This window comes from Pogoniulus pusillus, chromosome 14 (assembly GCF_015220805.1).
Source record: "Pogoniulus pusillus isolate bPogPus1 chromosome 14, bPogPus1.pri, whole genome shotgun sequence".
Lineage (NCBI taxonomy): Eukaryota > Metazoa > Chordata > Aves > Piciformes > Lybiidae > Pogoniulus > Pogoniulus pusillus.
The window spans coordinates 16,522,091-16,540,983 of record NC_087277.1 but is presented as its reverse complement, the minus strand read 5'-3'; the positions used below and the strand labels follow the sequence as shown (position 1 = coordinate 16,540,983).

At 39.4% G+C, this 18,893-nt stretch overlaps 1 protein-coding gene across 9 annotated transcripts in view; it reads left to right on the top strand.

Moving 5' to 3' along the window:
• The window catches only part of TRAPPC9 (trafficking protein particle complex subunit 9), a 443,292-nt gene that overhangs the window by 218,772 nt on the left and 205,627 nt on the right, over positions 1–18,893 (top strand). Inside the window, exon 22 of one of the 9 annotated variants that reach the window (XM_064154358.1) lies at positions 14,199–14,714. The exons of 7 other annotated variants lie outside the window; for them this stretch is intronic. In XM_064154358.1, coding sequence (XP_064010428.1) covers positions 14,199–14,212 — 14 coding nt within the window. In that variant the 3' untranslated portion in view covers positions 14,213–14,714. Of the gene's footprint in view, positions 1–12,889; positions 12,944–14,198; positions 14,715–18,893 lie in introns of those variants that run through there. One more of the 9 variants, XM_064154359.1, reaches the window with a different exon arrangement.

Sequence of the window (18,893 nt, the reverse complement as noted above, 5' to 3'; positions counted from 1 at the left end):
GGGGCTAGCTACAGTTTCCAGACAGTACCTAAACACTTTTAGGGAGTTCTGAGAGTGTCTTGATAGCCATTAAGACTCTAGATCTTCCTAGGCTCTAACAGGGTGCTGGGAGAGAGGCAGACGATCTCTGACTTGATCCTGCTTCCTCTTGGACTCCAGACTTGGCAGGGAGGTTTGCAGAGATGCAGGCAGGATGTCTTGTGCATGTGCAGTCTTGGCATGATGTCACACTAGCTAAGCAAGCCTGTCATGTGAAGGCACTTGATACCTAATCCTGGTAAATTCAAGGCAAGGAAGTTTCCAGGTAGACAAACCCAGGACATGTTTAGGCCTATTTTGGCCTTCCATGACACTTTACCAGGTCTGTGACATGTTCCATGGCTGTGCTGATGATGTTGCTGTAGAAGATATTTTCTGAAGGAAAGGCTCCTTCTTTCTGTCATTTCCCCTGATGCTGAGGAAATAGCCCATTTGTGTCAGTGAACTCTGCACCTGGGTGGCTGTCTAGTAGGAATTGGATTGATGTCTGCAGCACACTCACTGAGTGGTCAGATATATAACAGATTTTTTTTCCTGTTATCTTGGCTTATATTATCAGTGACAATGACATTTGTCTATCCAGATGTCTCGTACTGTCCTTATGAGTGTAGAATAAAAGACACATTTCTTGTAATATCCTCTGGTGTTTCTAGCTGGAAATTCAATAGTTGTTCAAAAGCCCAGAGCTACGTATGAGCTGTGAGTTTAGGTTAGTTTGCATTGCACAATGCTGATGGGGTTTGCCACAAGCATGCACCAAATCCTGGAAACCAGGATGTGTGGGGTGTCCATGTCCAGATATTGCCTCTGTAAGGAGAGGCTGGGGCTGCCCTGTGCCAGACTCCAGTGGCCCCACCACAGGGCACTACTAAGCTGCTTAGCCAAGCTGAGGGAACAGCAGGAAGTTGAGTTTCAGAAAGGAACAAAGGCAGCAGAGAAGGAGGAAGCCAGGAAAGGAGCATCAACAGAGGGACCCAGAGGCTAGAGAAGCAGAAGGTGCTGAAGAGATCAAGAGTGAAGAGGTGAAGGAGAGACTGTTAAAAGGGGTGGGAAGGTGTTTTAAGTTTTTACTTTGTAGCTCAGTAAGTGATCACTTGTATTCCCTTTTCCTTCCTTCTTCTATTACTGATGGAGTAAGGGAGGAGCTGAGTGGTCATCTGGCAACTGGCCAAGATCTACTCACCCCAGATTGTTACTTCAGTATCTAGATGTTCCCTTTCGGTTATTGTCTTTCCAGGAGGTTGTAGTGCAGGCCCTGCAGTTCTTTGGAGCCAGTGATACTCGGAAATCTCTGTAAAAGTACTTCACAAAGGTAAAAAGATGCTGGAGTGACAGGAGGTGAGGAATAAAGATGAGACAATGCAGAATTGCTTTTTGGTGAGAAATCATTTTGGCTTTCCAGCTGTCACAGAATGTGCTGTTGCTACACGAGGTCCATTTGGAAAGCTGTGCATAATTCACCCAGGTGAAAATGAGCAGCAGCAAACCAGGACAGTGACATGCAGTGATACAGGCCTGATAGGGGAGGCAGTGTGTAATAGAGGTCAGTGATGGTAATCTGGAAGCCTTTCTTCAAAAAGGCACCATGACAGACAGTGAAATTCTTCTGTTATTTTGAGAGTGTGAAAAAAATCTGACTACTTGATCATCATGTAGAGCTAACCTTCAAAGGTTTCCTTCTGTTCTTGTAATAAATTGCTTCTTTGGCAGTGTATTGTGTGAGATTAAGAGCACTTCTGACATACTGTACAGCATCATTCTAAGTCTTCTTGTTCCCTTTTAAAGGATCTTTGGTATTTCATTTAATCTGGCACCTTGCTAAGAATCCAGTAGTGTTACCAAATGCATGTAAAATACCACAGATGACACTGACCTCTGTCCTTTATCTAGAGTTTCAGTCTGAGGCAATATGAAGGACCTTTTTGAGCTCTGAGATAACACAGAAGAAACAGGAGATGTAAATGTGGGTTCAAGTATTTTCAGTGGTAAATTGGAATTGCCTTGAGCATTTCACTAGAAATTAAATTTGAGTACACCATATCTGGCAATTAATAGCATATTAAATCTATCTTTATAGGCAGTGATTAGATAATCTTTAATCGTCATTGCTTCATACTCAGAATGGCAAAGTGAATTTATTAAAGTTTGCAAACATTGAAATAAACACAGGTAGTTTGCTCAGTAAAAATTTACTCGTACATAATAATGTCTGGGTGAAAAGTCTTTGGGGATTCTGTCTGTTTTGAAACAGAGATTAAAATGAATCTGAGTCATTTTGCTATTCATTAAGTAGCTCACTCCAGCTCCATCATAAATAATAAATGATCTGATAGAAAGACTCATCACTTGTTAGTGATATTGGAATATCAGCAGGTAAGTTAATAGATACAAGTAAAAAGCGAGCTAATGTCAGCATAAAAGTCTTTAAAACTTTTTAAAGCTTTAAAGCTGCACGGTGAAGATCAGGATTAGATACCATCAACTGCCCTCAAAAAAAGGACATCAAACTGTTAGAGTGAGTCCAGAGGAGGGCCATGAAGATGATCGGAAGGCTGGAGCACCTCCGCTATGAGGGCAGGCTACGAGAGTTGGGGCTCTTCAGTCTGGAGAAGAAGGAAGACTGGGGAGGGACTATTTACAAGGTCTTGTAATGACAGGACAAGGGGTAATGAGTTTGAACTGGAAGAGGGGAGACTCAAACTAGATGTTAGGAAAGGGTTCTTTACAGTGAGAGTGGTGAGACACTGGCACAGGCTGCCCAGGGAGGTGCTCAAGGCCAGGTTGGATGAGGCCTTGAGCAACCTTTTCTAGTGGGAGGTGTCCTTGCCTATGGCAGGGGGGTTGGAACTAGTTGATCTTTGATGTCTCTTCCAACTTAAACCTTTCTATGATTCTGTGCTTAGGAAAGTGGAAGTTACTGAGATCTGCCTGTAGAGCTGCTTCCAGCTTTTTCCATTCCCATTCAATCTAGCTGTAATTGGCAAGAATATAGAATATTTAGCTTCTTGGGCTTAGCTGTGAAACTTGGTGATTTTACAATGTTCAGATAAACTCATCCTATAACATCCTTAAGATATCATGGAGAGCTGTGTATTCCTTCTTTTCAACTCCTGTCAACAGACAAACCTCATCATGTGAGATCAAGGCATTATAGGTAGATATACTCTGATTACCCCTCCCTGACCAAAACCCCAGCACTCTCCAGAAAACTCCACCTGACATCTCTACCCTATTTCTGCAGTCAACTGTCCTACTACCATTGTGTGGAATCCTAGGAACTTAAAAGGATGGTGCCGTCACTAGAGATCAATCTTTTACTGTCCTCTCTCTCCCCATCTTCTCCATTTCTATGTGTGTGGAGGTCTCTTTCTGAAGCTAAACCATGTTTGTAATGTTGAAGAGGTGTGGATTAAAATACTGTAAGCTCTGTTGGATGCCTGAAAGCACCGACAACACTAGGAAATTTATACTTTACCCTGCTAATTGTTGGAAAATATGAGCCCTTGATTGGTATGCAATTAGAAGCGTAACATTCTGTTAAACATATCACACAGCATATGGCATGTTAGTAGCAAATCCTCTAATTTGAAATGAAAAAAAAGTATGTAAGTCTGCATATTAGCAGTCAAAATCTGCCGTTTATCTAAATGTCAGAGGGGGAAAAGCTATCCTTAGCTATTTTGGTAATCTAAATTTGGTTTGTGTTTTATAAAATTCATGTTCTCTGACAATAAACAAATCTAAAAGAGGAAAACCCAGAATATAGTTAAAAGTGCTAATAGTTCTAACTAAACAAAAGGGTGCCTTTTATTAAAAAAAAATAAAATTACCTTCCCACATCTGTTTTTGTTCACACAAGTTAAAAGTCTTGAACCAAAAAGAGAATTGCAGAACCACCCAAAAAAAAGGACTATGAGTGATCAGGTAGTGTGCAGGCTTCTCAATGAAAAGTACAGAATGGACCCACGGAGAGGTGATTTTTTAACCTCAGTGGTTTGATGGCTTGATATCCCCTCTAGTCTTTCAGTACATAGTCTCTGATCACTGAGTTGTTTGGGTTTTTTTTTAGCAGTGTGTTTGGGATCACTTTTCACAGAAAATCACAGAATTAATCAGGTTGGAAAAGACCTTTGAGATCATCAAGTCCAAACTGTCACCTAATCCATTCTAATTAACTAAACCATGGCCCTAAGTGCCTCACCCAGTCTCCTTTTAACCACCTCCAGGGATGATGAGTCCACCAGCTGTGCAGACAGCTCATTCCCATGGCCAATCACTCTTTCTGTCAAGAACTTCTTCCTAGCATCCAGTAGTATTTTCAGATATACACTAAGGTGCTGCAAGAGACACCCTTTTGTTAGAGGCTGAAGTTTGCCTTGTATGGTCCCAGGGCTGCCTGGTACTTAGATGTACTAGCCCATTGATAAGGCTAATTGTACGCACTGCTATTTGTAGGCAGGGTTCATTGAAAGGCAGCTTGGTAGTCCAGACTAAGATGGGAGCAAGTGAAGTATCTGGGAATGAAGTAAGTTTTGCAGTGAATATGCAGGGTTACCATGTGTCTTCAAACAGGATTACTCTTGGAAGGGACTGCATTTCATTGATTGACTGCACACATCCCACCATTTTTGTAAGTGAGTTTTATCAGTTCTTTGAATGTTTCATACACATTTTTAGCAGAGTCCTCCACAAGCCTGTTATTTCTAGTATTTGTGGATGGTCCATTTCTCTCATTTTTGGCATTTCTCTCATATTTGGCATTTCTCTCATATTCTCTTCCTCAGACTTTCTGACTTCCTAGTCAGTCTTTCACTGTTGCTGTGTTAGCATAACTCATCACTTAAAAACATGTGCCTTATTTCTGCTTTAATTTCTATCTGGTCTCTGATCTTTTTCCTGTGACATAGTCCTTATGAGACATCAGTCTAGTAATTTATTTGCCCATATATCTCAAAGAAATCTCCTAAGGCTGGCTTTATTAAGTGTTTATCCTGAAATAGTGAGTAGAATTCCTATTCTACTTGCCCCCTCATTTTCCCTATGTTTGACACCCTATGTCAGTCACTGAGAGTGGCTGCAGTGTAGCTGTGTTGCAGAGCTGCAGCCGAGCCTTGTGACAATTTGTGTCCCTATCTTAAACCCAGCAGGAGAGAATTATTTTCTCCTGTAGCAGATAGCTGATCATTTATGATGCTCAAGTACTGACATGAGTTTTGTTGTGACTTGGTACTCCATTTTGACATTGCATTGTACAGTCAGTTTGGCATTGAACTGGAGAAAATGAGAATACTAGGAAGCTGATTCTTTAAACTATTAATTTTATATCAAAGACATCACTCCAAAATGATGCAAGGGGAGGAGAGAGTTCTTTTTCATTCTGCTTTACTCACCAACTTACACACATTAGTTTGGAAAGCTTAAATTTAATAAATTTAAAATCAGTTCCTGCTGCAAAGCCTGAGGTTTGGTATCAGTTATTCCTGTTGTGTGTTGTAGTCACTAATCCTTTTAATGAAGAGCTTTTAGCATTGAAGAGATTCTATTTATAGTAAAGCCATTAGAGCATAAAGCTCTTCATTGCTATTCTGCAGCATGTAGCTGTAATGTTTGTCAGCGGAGGAAAGATATTTTTAGCTGCAGCATTGAAAGCTGAGGCTGAAAGGTCAAGAATCCTCACGGGAATATGTTCTGCTACATCAGTGCTATCACACAGCTGCTGTTTACTCTCTTATCATTCTTCAGTAATAAGAAGATTTCTTTATTGTGACACTAAAGGTATAAAACGTCAGAAGGATTTTGTGCATGAAATGAACGCTTGGGGAAGGATGATGTATCCAATCACATTAAATGTTCCCCTTCTCCTTAAGTGAATGATTTTATTTTCCCAAAGACTATCTCTACCTATTTGTCAAAAGATACATTCTAGGAAATTTTGGTGTTTGGGTGTTTTTTTTTTTTTTATTGAAGGGGATAAGACCTAATGCAAGCAAAAGGCAATCTGCTGAAATAGTGAAGAATTTTAAGTATGCACTATTCTGCCTGACATCTACACCATTCATTTTCTTAGCAGTGGTACTGAATGAGAAGCATAATATCAATATGGAGTTTGCCAAAGGAAAAAGAGCCTCACTGTTTTTACTGGTAATTTGAGGAACAGGACTGTGAGTGGTGGTGATTATATCTGCTACAGGAGAGTTCGTAGAACACTGGATAGGTACTCATCAAGCACAAAAAGATCATGTGGTCCTGTTAAAGCAGGATGTGGTGTTTGATGCGTAAAAGAGAGAAAGGAGGGGGAAGAGGGGATAATTATGAGAATACAAGGCTGCATATATTAGCTGAGTGTACAATGTGGAGGCTTCAGAGGGTTTTCTAATATCTTTATAGAAAAATCAGGGGGAAAAGAGATTAATTGCCACATTGAGAAAATTAGGGCTGCATGATCAAAGGGAAGGCAGAGAAGAAATGGGCTGTTGACAGATGGCTTATAAAAATGAAAAGATCTTTCAGAGGCTATGAGTATGGAGTTTTGTGCTGCTTGGGGAGGCATAGGCACTGTCATCGTATTTTAATAATAATAAGCTGCTATGTAACCCTTTTAATTCACCAAACATTATATAGCATAGGAAAAGTATGACTGAAATAATACACTGATGGTTACACTTTCTTCTCAGGGTATAAAGAAATCAATTGTGCTTCACTTCTATGAATTTCTTCAAGGTATTCCTGCCAGAAGTTGTCCTTATCTTCTGACAGATGAAGTCCATTATCATATACCTTTTATAAAAGGTTCTTTCATGTCAGGAAATTACTTTAATTCTACTCATTCTGCAGGCCCGAAACAGTTTTTAACACCACTTTTTTTAAGCTTTCTCTATAGGCAGTATTTGACTATCCATGTGGTTGTAACTGTTATATTGTTCTGTCTCTTAGAATCGTGCTAGGAAGCAGCACACATTAATAGGCAGCTCCTATCCTCAGAGTCTCCTGCATAAATAAACTAAATGTTGAAGGACTGTCAAAAAAGAATTGGAGAAACTGAAGAGATCTAAATTCTACAATTATTTTCTTTTATAACAAAATAAAATTTAGGTAGATGGGTGTTAGCTGAAGGAATTGACAGAAAAAGGGAGGGGCTTTATGAAAAGACATTAATGGCTTGGTCCTGTCAAATCCAACAGATGTTGCTCTTATGTGAAAGGAAGTTATGTGTTTCTGGCTCTGTTGCTTTATGACACAGTGACTTAGCTCATTAAAATATCAGGAAAAAAAAAGTAGCTTCTCTTTTTGTGGGGGGGGTTCAAATTGAGAGATTGAATCAGTGTGCTGTGTAACAGCAGTGAGTGCTGAGGAAGGTGCTTCATGTGATGAGCTGGAACGGGCAGAAGTGGTGGAGATGAGGGAGTCAGCTTATCCTCCTCACTGCTGCAGTGATGAGCTCCTAATTTAGTTTACTAGCATTTGAAACACAGGGACAAATTTGAGAATGAACTTGAAGAACAACCATGGTATGTTGATAGTGGCTCATGTATCAGTCTTTTTTAGGAAGAGAATGTCTTAAGAAGGCACCGTCAGAAGCTGTCCTGATGGCATTCAAATGGCCAGGCCCATCCCTGCTCTAGCTCTTTAAACCTACATTGGGTTTTGGCTCTTGTAGCTTCAGATGCTTTTAATGGATTTGTTATCTTAATAATATGCATATTTAGGAAAAGAAAGACAGTACCTGGGTCTCACTGCAGGCTTGGGAGGTTGTTGCTTAGCTGTGAGTTACATGCATAGTGTGTGGAATGGAAGAATTTGTTCTGAGCTTGTGATTTCATAATGTGCATATGTACACATTGCCTTGATGAAAGAGAGTCTTTTTAAATATCAGTGACGTATTTAAAGTATTGAGAGAACTGAAAATGAAATGAGATTTTGATGGTTGAAGAAAGGGTTTTTTTTTCAGAAGAAAGATTTCAGGATGTTTCATGATTCTTTCTATAACTGCTGGGCTGCAGAAGGAATCAGCAGAGAGTATGATAGGTAAAATCATAATTTATGGTCTTAATTGCCTATTAATAAGGTATTTGTTCATAGCTTTCATAACCTGTAGAAGTCTCCCTACGAGGAGAGGCTGAGGGAGCTGGGATTGTTTAGCCTGGAGAAGAGGAGGCTCAGGGGTGACCTTATTGCTGTATACAACTACTTGAGGGGTGGTTGTGGCCAGGGGGAGGTTGCTCTCTTCTCTCAGGTGGACAGCACCAGAACGAGAGGACACAGCCTCAAGCTATGCCAGGGGAGATTTAGGCTCGAGGTGAGGAGAAAGTTCTTCACTGAGAGAGTCATTGGACACTGGAATGGGCTGCCCGGGGAGGTGGTGGAGTCGCCATCCCTAGGGCTGTTCAAGGCAGGATTGGACGTGGCACTTGGTGCCATGGTCTAGCCTTGAGCTCTGTGGTAAAGGGTTGGACTTGATGATCTGTGAGGTCTCTTCCAATCCTAATAATACTGTGATACTGTGAAGTAATCATGGTGTTGTAAGTCCTAGGTCACAGACTGACAAAGTGATGTTTAGATCAACTGTGGGTACTTGGTGTGAACATGCATCTGATTTTGCTGTTCTAGTTACTCATAGATTGTGGAAATCCTGATGTATATGCCAGTTCTTCTTGACTTCCCTAGCTAATCTTAATGGTTTTTATACTCACTAGTCCTGTGAAATCCCATGTAGGATTGCTATCTGTGCTGAGCTCTTGCTTTCTTGGACATTTTTAATTCTTGTTTGGACTTAGGCAAGCTTTATTACTTTATTGGTAGTGCCTTCATTGCAATTTTGCAATCACTGTGATGGTCTGTTTTTTTGTGAGAAACAAAGTTTTATGTTTGCTTGTTTGTTTTTGTTTGTTTTTGTTTGGTTTAGCTTGGTTTGGGGTTTTTTTTGTGTGTGTGTTTAATCATCAATAGCTGTGTTTAGTAAAATCAAAAGCAGCTCTTTTGGAGTCTAATGACTCCTGTTTGGTCATGTGTTGGTATGAAGTTGATGACTCACAAGTTTTGATATCTATGGACATTTGACTTTGTTTAAAATTGAATGCAAGTTAGTTACTAAAGGCTTTGTTTTCATTAAATTATCCCCTGGATCTTTTCCATGGACAGAGATAGGTTAAAAGTAATTGATAAGCAGGCATGGTGGCCTTTGTTGACTTAGATTCGATGAACATGCAGCAATTGATAATTGCCTTTTACTCATTTAACAGTCTTCCTTTAAATACATCGTTTTGTGAGAGAGTGGAAATGTCAAAGCTGTATCTGTAGAGAAGACAAAAATACTTGTCTATAATTATTGTTCTCTGAATTGTTTTTCTTCTTTGTAAGAGAAGTTTAATCTGTTCTTTTTTCTGCTGTATCTCAGACTTATATATTAATTTATTAATTTGTTTGTTAAACAAGGGGGATTTTACCTTTGTTGTATTTTGAGATTTATTGTGTGATGCCTCTAATTTGAAACTTGGATAATTTTGTGAACTATGGAAATGTGATCTGGCTGTCACCTCATATACCTATGCTTAGTAGTGATGCCCCTAGCACAGTCAATTGCTCTGCAGGTCCTTTTAGTTGCAGTCTGTCATCACAAAATGTGTTTGGCTTCTAATTTCTATATGAAAAGAATAGTGATTCCTGATGCAGCCAAAGTTTTGGGTTGGAAATCTCAGTTTAAATCTCCTTAACAACTGCAATATCAAGGGCTGTTGGACAAAGTCTAAGTCTCTGAGAGATACATAGAGACCTGCATGAAACATTGAATTATTTCATAATGACATAGAACAGTTTGCGTTGGAAGGGACCTCCAAAGGTCATCTGGTCCAACCCTCCTGCTGTGAGCAGGGACATCCTCCACTAGATAGGTTGTTCAATGCCTTGTCAAACCTGACCTTGAATATCTTCAGAGATAGGACCTCTACTACACCCATGGGCAACCTGTTGCAGTGTTCCACCACCCTAACAGTAAAGAACTTCCTAATGCCCAACTTAAATCTACTCTTTCTGATTTTAATTTATTGTCCCTCACCTTTGTGAATAGTCCCTCTTCAGCCTTCTCATAGGCCTCCTTCAGGTGCTGGAAGGTCGCTATGTCTCCCCAGAGCCTTCTCCAGGCTGAACAAACACAGCTGCCCCAGCCTGTCCTCATAGCAGAGGTGTTCCAGCTCCCCAGTAATCTTCATGGCTTCCTCTGGACCCGCTCCATCAGCTCCATGTCCTTCCTGTGTTGAGGGCTCCAGAGCTCAGGTGAGATCGTATCAGAGCAAAGCGACAGAAATCACCTCTCTTCATTTGCTGGCCACACTTAGTTTGATACACCCAGGATGCAGTTGGACTTCCATGCTGCAAGTGCACATTGTTGGCTCATGTTCAGCTTCTTATCTACTAAACTCCCAAATCCTTTTCCACAGGGCTGCTTTCTATCACCTCATCCCCCTGTCTGCATTGATAGCAAGGATTGTTCTGTCCCAGGTGCAGGACCCTGCACTTGGTCTTGAATCTCATGAGGTTCACCTTGGTCCACCTTTCCAGCTTGTCTAGGTCCCTCTGGATGACACCCTGTCCCTTTGGCATATTGACAGCACCATTCAGCTTTGGATCATCTGCAAATTTGGTGATGATTCACTCAATTTTACTGTCTATATCATTGATAAAAGTATTAAACAGTGTAGGCCCCAGTATGAACCTCTGAGGGATGTCACTTATCACAGATCTCCGTCTGGACTTCAAGCCTTGGACATTACTCTCTAGATGCAACCATCCAGCCAATTTCTTATTCACTGAACAGTCTCATCAAATCAGTATCTCTCCAACTTGGCAAGTAGGATGTCATGGGAGACTGTGTCAAAGGCCTTGCAGAATTCTAGATAGATCACATCCATAGGTTGTCCCTTGTCCACTGATGCAGTCACTCCATCATAGAAAGCCACTGAATTAATCAGGCAGGATTTGCCCTCAGTGACGCCATGCTGGCTGTCTTTGCTTACCTCCCTGGCCTCCATGTGCCTTATCAGAGCTTCTAGGAGAATAAGAGCCTGTGATTGTGATGCCTCTTATAGCTTGAGGAGGAATGCTTCATGAATAGGCTCCTCTTGGTCAGGAGTCCTGTAGTAGACTCTGATCGCAAGGTTCCCCTTGTTGCCTTCAACTCTAATTCTTACCCTTAAGCTTTCAACTTGCTCGTGGCTGTTCTTTAGGGATATCTCTTCTCATTCAATCAGTTTCTTAACATAGAGGGCAACACCTCTCATGCACTTTTCTAGCTGGTACTGAGTAGCATTTGCTTGAGCTAACCTGTGACTTCAGTGTATTGTATACACAGATCTGTGCTACTAAGTGGTAGCATTTCACTCTCTCTGAAGCAGCGGTAGTTTGATGTTGAGGACAAATGTTGAAGACACTTTTGCAAATAAAGCTTCAGGTGGTGGCTAACATTTTATTTGTCCTGCCCTTTTGATTCAATCGTTTTGGAAGCACTGTTGATACCAGTCCTCTCTCGATAATACGAACGCCAGGATGAATTGTGATCTCAGTCTTGTTTGTTAAGTGGACATATTTTATGTGTAACTAATGACTTGGCAATGGATGGTAAGTGTAACTACTGACTTGTTTTATTATCTGTCTAAAGCTCTCAGGAATCTCTGAAAGAGTCTTAAATCATATTTTTGCTGTGGTTTCCTGCTTGTGGTTAGGTGACATTCAAGTTCTGTGAGGAATTAAGATCTCTAGGTGGCCTTGTCTGATTGCATCTCATTCTACACAGCATTTCAGTGTTTGGGATCCAGTGCAATTTATGGTAACAAAATCTAAATTCAGATACTTAAGGGTAATAAAATCTGGAAATGAACTTTGTTGACCTTGCTGTCAATTAAATGACTGTCTCAATGTAAAATTTCCTCTTTGATCAAGATTCTGATTTTGTGCTGTTGACAAGCCATAAATGTAGAGGAGATGTGATAAAAGGTACTGTCAGGTTTGTCTGCCCCCATATATTATGTTCACTGCATAAATACATCTACAAGCTTGTTCCCTACAGAGGTCAAAGTAATTCCGTAGAAACATATTTTTGTTTTAATTTGTCAATCCAGAGAACTTTTCTGTGTAATGTTCAACATAAACATAGATAAATAAGCCAAGACTTCATCAGGGAAAAAACATTCCTGCCAAATTGCATTACAGTAGGACAAAAGGATTCTTTCCAAAACATTCCTTGACGCTTCTTAAGGGAATACCTCAACCAGTGTGTGCAACTTCCAAAATAATCAATCCATTCCTAGGGAGTTAAAACTGAAAGAATAAATTTTGCCTTCTCACATAATAACTTTGAGTCTAGGAACTGTACAATGAATAATCCAAACCAATTTTTAAAATGTGAAGAGGAGGGTAGGTATGAGGTAGAGTAGCCAAAGCCTATGAAGATGTCTCATTTGGACATCATACGTGGACATGGCTCTGTAAGCAGATAGCTTCTTTATTAGCTCGAGTTTCTAATTAGTTCCTAGAAGAAATGTTGCTGAATTCTTATGCAGAAATGGTAGAGCTCCTCTTTTGTACTGTGCATAGCTGAAGGAACTTACCAAGTTCTGCAACCACGTGGCTGACCAAGGCTGAAGTGGCATTTTAATAGAATAAATGAGCAAGTCTTTTTAACTGCAGAAGCAAATCCTAACTTCACCGTTCTATCTTGTTCCTTCCCTGAACCTTCCATGTGCACTTTCTAACTCAGCTTGTGTTAGTATGCTTCCCAGCATATCCTTAATTTCTCTTGGGTTGTGTTGACCTCCTGAGCTGACAGGTCTTATGTCTTGCTGTTCCTGTTCAATCTCAGGGTTCATGGGTTGAAGTGAAAGATCCTCACCCTTTCTGGCTCCAGATAAGACATCCCAAAATGATCAAATGAGAATCTTTCTCTGAGAACAGGATGAACTGCTGACTCTCCTGGCCAATGTTGTGTTTATAAGACTGGAAGTTTACTTGGGAAGCTGATTTTTTTATTATTTTATTTTTTTTCCAAGCCTTAGGGAGCTTGACACTGGAGAAGGGTATATCTCTAGGAAAAAAACTGTAAGTTTTAAATTGTCCAACTGCAGTGGTGTAAGAAGACAGTTGTTTTCAGTTTCTTGCTTACGTCTTCTGAATTTATGATGCTGTTTTTCTCAACAGAAACACCGCAATGTTTCTTATCATCTGTGAGCAAATCATAGCTCTGTGAGAAGCATAATGTGCATATTATATATAGACAGACTGAGAAAAGATCATCACTTTGCTTCAGGCTACAAAATAAGGCAGTAATATAGTGGGAAATGCAGTCTTGCAGTCTCCCAGTTTAACCAGTGATTGATTCATGATGCTGGCTTAAAACGCACAAGGAATGAATGATGGTAAATAAAACTTAGAAAATTATTGGTCAAAACAGTGTCTCTTATTCAGGGTTTAATGACATGCGATTTCCACACAACTTCTGAAATTAAACTAAAGCTTTGAATTGTATTTTGCTTCTGGCAATACCCTGATTAATAAGCAAAGCAAATGTTTTTCTGCAGTATCTTTATCTACACATCAGTGTGTCACAGTAGTCCTTTTGCTTGTAATTCAGCTGTTTAAAAGTCCCTCTGTCTGCCACTGGCAGCTTATGTCCTCCTGAATATCAAGATGTCCATATATCTTCCACAGCAAAGGTTCTGTCTGAAGATTTCCCTCATTCTGGAATTGCAAGAAACCACCTCTAAGAAGAGATTTTGTTTCTAATTGCAGCTAGAGCATCCACAAATATCATCCATGCTAAATGTATTCCAAGCCCAGCTCAGTATCAAGGCTCAGAGAACTTTCAGACAGGTTGTCAAATTCCTGGTGACTCCTTGATCCTGCAGTCTCCTACTTTTTCTTCTCCTTCTTCAAGTGCAGTATGAGGATGACTTTCAGTTGACCTAAGATGAGGGCTTCTACAAGGGAGTGTTTGTGCATTTCCCTCTTCTCAGTTGTGCACTCCTGGGTTTAGATGCTGGTGTTTCAGTTGCTGCTAAGTCAAATTAGGGAGTTGGTGGTCACTGAAAACAATTTTCTCCTGCACCGGCAAGTCTTCCTACAGATAATTTCCTTAATTACTTTGTGCACTTTTACTACCTAATTTGTTCCAGACTTCCTGCGTTGATTTAACGCCGGTCTGACAGAAGACAAACCCAGTGAGAAACGCAGATACTTTCCTGTAAGTTAACAATTTGAATGGCTGGTGGGACTATTGCTTTGACTAAGGAAATGGAATCTCCTTCATCACTCTCCCAACCCTTTTTTATGTCATCATAAAAAAAGTTGTCATGACTGATACCCTTCACTCTGGACATCAGTGTACCAACCGTAAGACCTTCCACTGCTGGGGTACACCATAATCCAAGGTCAATTTTGTGCATATGAAACCTCACTGGAGAATATCCTTTTGATGTTTGAGACCCCATAGCAGAATATCCCTGAAATAGCCGATCCAGCTAGATATTTTCAAATACAAAGCTCTTAAGAACTGGCTACACAATTCTAACCAGAAAATGCAAATTATCTGATGAAGTTTCATTTTTCTCCAGAGTTGTGTGACTAAATATGAGAAGGGAAACCAGTAATCATCGGTGAAAATAAACAAATAATGGCTTAATAATCACAAATCTGAGAAAATGATATTCATTATTCAGAGAGGGTGATTAATCTTAAAACATACTGTTAGACTGCCAATTGAAATAAAGGTAGACGTTTCTGCTTTGTCCTAGAAGGTTGGAAGTACAGAGCTGGAGTAAAAAGTTGGTATCCACATAATGACCTGGGAGGGTGTGGAGGTCTCTGGTTGTTTGGTTGTTATTTGCTGACAAAGTTTGTTTGAAAAACAGATGGAAACACCTTTTGCAGCATTTGTGCTGTTTATAGTTTCTCCTACATGTTGTATAGAGACTGCATAGTAACATCTTTCATTTAGCACTTGTGGCATGTATTGGAACAAGTATTTACAGGAATCAAGACAAATGAAAAATGGCATGTATTAAAATTCTAATTATGAAATAACTTCCAGTGCTTGCACTTCACTTTTGAAATGCTTTGCAAATGCACTTATATACCACAAGTAATTCTAAATGATTCTAAACCCGTAGTTTCAGAGTACAAAATTTAGATTACAGGTAGAGTCATTAAAGAATGGCAGAGTGAGAAGGAGAGTCCTGAGTGAGGTATGAAAGTTTTAAAGATGTTGAAAGGCACTAGACAGTACAGTATGGAAACAGCACAGTGGAGCTGGACTGCAGCTGTGCCATCATGGTCCAGACCCTGCTCAGAGTGGGTCCAACCTTAATATTAAAAAAACAGGGCAAGTCAGGGCAAGTTTTGGTGCAACTTCCCAAGGTCAGCCCAGGACTTAGATTTGCCTGTGTATTCCTACCCCAGCTTCATCTTCTAGTTAACTTGCTTGTGCAAAGGTCTCCTACAAGCAGTGTAACTTTTCTTTGGTAATTACATTATTTAAATTTAGAATTGAAGGTGAGATGACGGACATAGGGTTATGATGAGAAAAGGAAAAACAAGTTGTGAAAGTTAAATAGCTTTTCTAGAATGGAAGCCTGAGGCTGGTGCCTGAATCTAGGTAACTGTTTCTCCTCCTATCATAGGATAGGCTCATAAAAGAATATGCATTTGGAATTTTGGCTAGTGGTTTGGCTTCCCAGCATTTAATTTAACCTGGTTAAAATATGCAGCATCATGTTTGTTTGAAAAGTAGTAACATCATCCTATTTTTTCTTTCTTTCTAAAAAAAAAAATAAATTAAATCAAACTTAAATACAAACCAGCATAGATTTGTGGTCAGTGTTTATCCCAGTGGTCAACATGTTTAGGTGAAGATAATCCAGATTTACTTGCGCACACTCGGAAATGTTATGGTATTTACAGTTACATGTATGCATTTTTCTTCTTGTCCCTGAATTTTGGAAGTGTACTATTACAAATAAGCTTTATTAATATAGCTAAATAAATCATGCAGTGCAACAGAAGGGAGATAGCAATGGCCTGCCTTGCTTTGCTATCGCTGGTTATAACATTTTCCTGCCTTGCTGTACTAATGGTGTACAGGATTGCAACTGGCACACGAGGATGTGTAAGACACTTCAGAAAAGTAAGACGCTTTGCCTGCCTCTGACACGGCATGCACGGCCTTTGCAAATCCACGTTTGGAGTATGTTTTGTATTTGATGGGGCTCATATCTGGCTTTATTGGACGTGGAGACCAGTATGTCTTAGCTCTTTCTTTTGTGGAAATGATAGAACCAAAACAGTTTGACTTAAAGATGTTACGAGAAAGCTGCTCTTCAGCTCTTTTGTTCAGCCAAGAATCTCATCCTGTGAGGTTAAAACATCTAGAATTATTTGTCACTATTAAATAAAGTTTTGTAACTATTATACTGTGCTCAGGCTTTCCAGTTCTAACTTGTAGGAATCCTAAGTTTTGTCTGAGCTATGGCCAAATGTGATGACTTTATGTATTTTAATTCACATTTTTCTGAGGCACCCAGAGAATGTTTTCTATCAGCATCTCCATCTCAGAGATCGTAATGATTTTTCCCTAACGTTTGCCAGTTCTATTCTGGAAGCTTATTGCCAAGCTAACTTCATTATGCTATTATTGTTTAATGCCTTTTTTTCTTTTTTTTTCCCCCACTAAAGAACAGCAGAATTTCTACAAAACTAATTTTGTGAGAGTAACTGACTTCTTGTGGTATGGAAAACTCACACGTGTTCTTTGAGGAAGTGGTTGTGTTTTATCTGTAGGACATCAGTTTGGAAATATTGAGGGAACTTCTTGAAAAGAAGTTCTTCCAGATACTTTTCTGTGCTGATACCTAAGATAAAATCAGTAATAATCACTAATGCCTCTTCATATGGCTTAATAGAACCTATGCTAGGACATCTATCAAATTGTAATTCCTGATATTATTTCAAGAGAGTAAACACAGATGGAATGTTAACAGCCACATGCTAGGTCAAAATAGGTGCTTTTTAAGCTTCTGATTTTCTGTTGGAGACAGTAGTTAAAATACTTCAGCATTAACAGTATTTAGATCACTAACTTAAACACATTGCTGACTATTATTCTGTACGCTCAAACACTTAGCTGTTGGCTGGACTCAAGTGCATGCAGTTGCAGGCAGGCAGAAGGCTTTTACCATCCAACTATGCATATTCTTTTACATTTTTCTTGCAAAAATATTTTTGGAGTTAGTTATACCCATCTTATCCAGGAGCATACTTCTGTCTCTACTAAGTGAGAAGAAAGCATGAGACTAATGGATATCTGATCTCCTTAGAGAAAAGGATTTTGCCACATAATGTGTTCTGTGGACGATTATGACTGCTGTTAGTACTATCTCTGGTTGTTCCATTGCAGCACAGATTTCTGTTCCTGCTGGTGAAATCAAAATGACCAAGAGAAAGAGATTTAAATTGAGTATTTGGAAAAATGTAGTTAACTTTACCCAAATCATCTTGAGATATATTTGAGAAGGTTCATATTTTTTGCCTCAGCTTTCACATTTTCCTATAAAATGTGTATGTTGCTGTTCCTACTTGTAGACACAATTTTGTGTGTTCATATTTATGGCATTTCCAGTGCATATGTGTTTCTATACCTGTAAAAAAAAAAAATACCAAAGCTGTATGCAGATTAGTTTAGCTTACGTGAGTAGTGTGTGATTGAGCAAAACCTGTAACATTTGGAGGAGAAAAAAAGCTTATGGACAAGATTATGGAGTCTGTGGTACAGAAACTTGTAAATTTAGTCTTTGAAGACACAAGTGATATTTTCACCCTGCGTCTACTTGCTGAATATTCCATAAATAGACTTTATTCATATTCCTCTAGGAGAGATGTGGCTGCAATTTATGGAAACCTCATCATACTTCATGATAAAGCTGAATGCTGCAGCTTTAACTAAAGCGCAGTATTCATAAATGTTGCAATGCTATGAGCAGTGTAAAAGTATAGCTTGTTTTTTTTCTTTCTCATTTCTGGCAGGCAATATGATTTTATTACTTGAAGATGATTCCTACAGTATTCAAAGAGAAAAAAACATAGTCTCAGTGCATTTTTGAAAGAATTTGATTCTGTCTAGTCAAAAGATTTTCAAAATAATCTGACAGCCTGGTTGACAAGGTGTGGTTTCAGTGAACCCTATGCTTTGATTGATTCTGCTGTGGCCTGTATACATTGTCATGTCCTCCAGTCTTGGTTTGCTTGTCAGGAACTGAATTTCAGAGAGAAACTTATACTGGGGCCCAGCTCTGGATCCATGCAAACCTTAGAGCTTTCATGTGTTATCAGTGGTAAAAAAAAATCAATGAATAGAACAGAGCTTTGCTGTTTAGTGATCTAATTTTTTTTTCTGTTAGTTACAAGAAGTTATATTCATTCCTTATGCCAACAAGTATGTATCTGCAGAGTTAGAAATACTACCCTGGTGAAACTGATGCTATTAATGTCCCTGCAGCATCCTTGGCAAAATGCCTGATGGATTAGTAGGGTTGTATTACAATGGTCAGCGGCAATTCACTCCTCATAGTAAAAATGTAATTATAGTGCATTGTTATTTACCATTCCATGCATATCAGATTAAAGTTTTAAGGTAGTTATATCACAGATATATATCTTAAAATTAAAAAAAAAAAGATTCTCTGTACTTTTAACTTTTTTGTTTTGAGTTTTTGTATCATCCCCAGCTTTCTGGTAGGGTCTACAATCTCAGGTTCTCTGTACCTTCGGAAGACTGGGTGGATACCAAGGATTCGGAGTTGTCTTTAAGGAGGCACCAA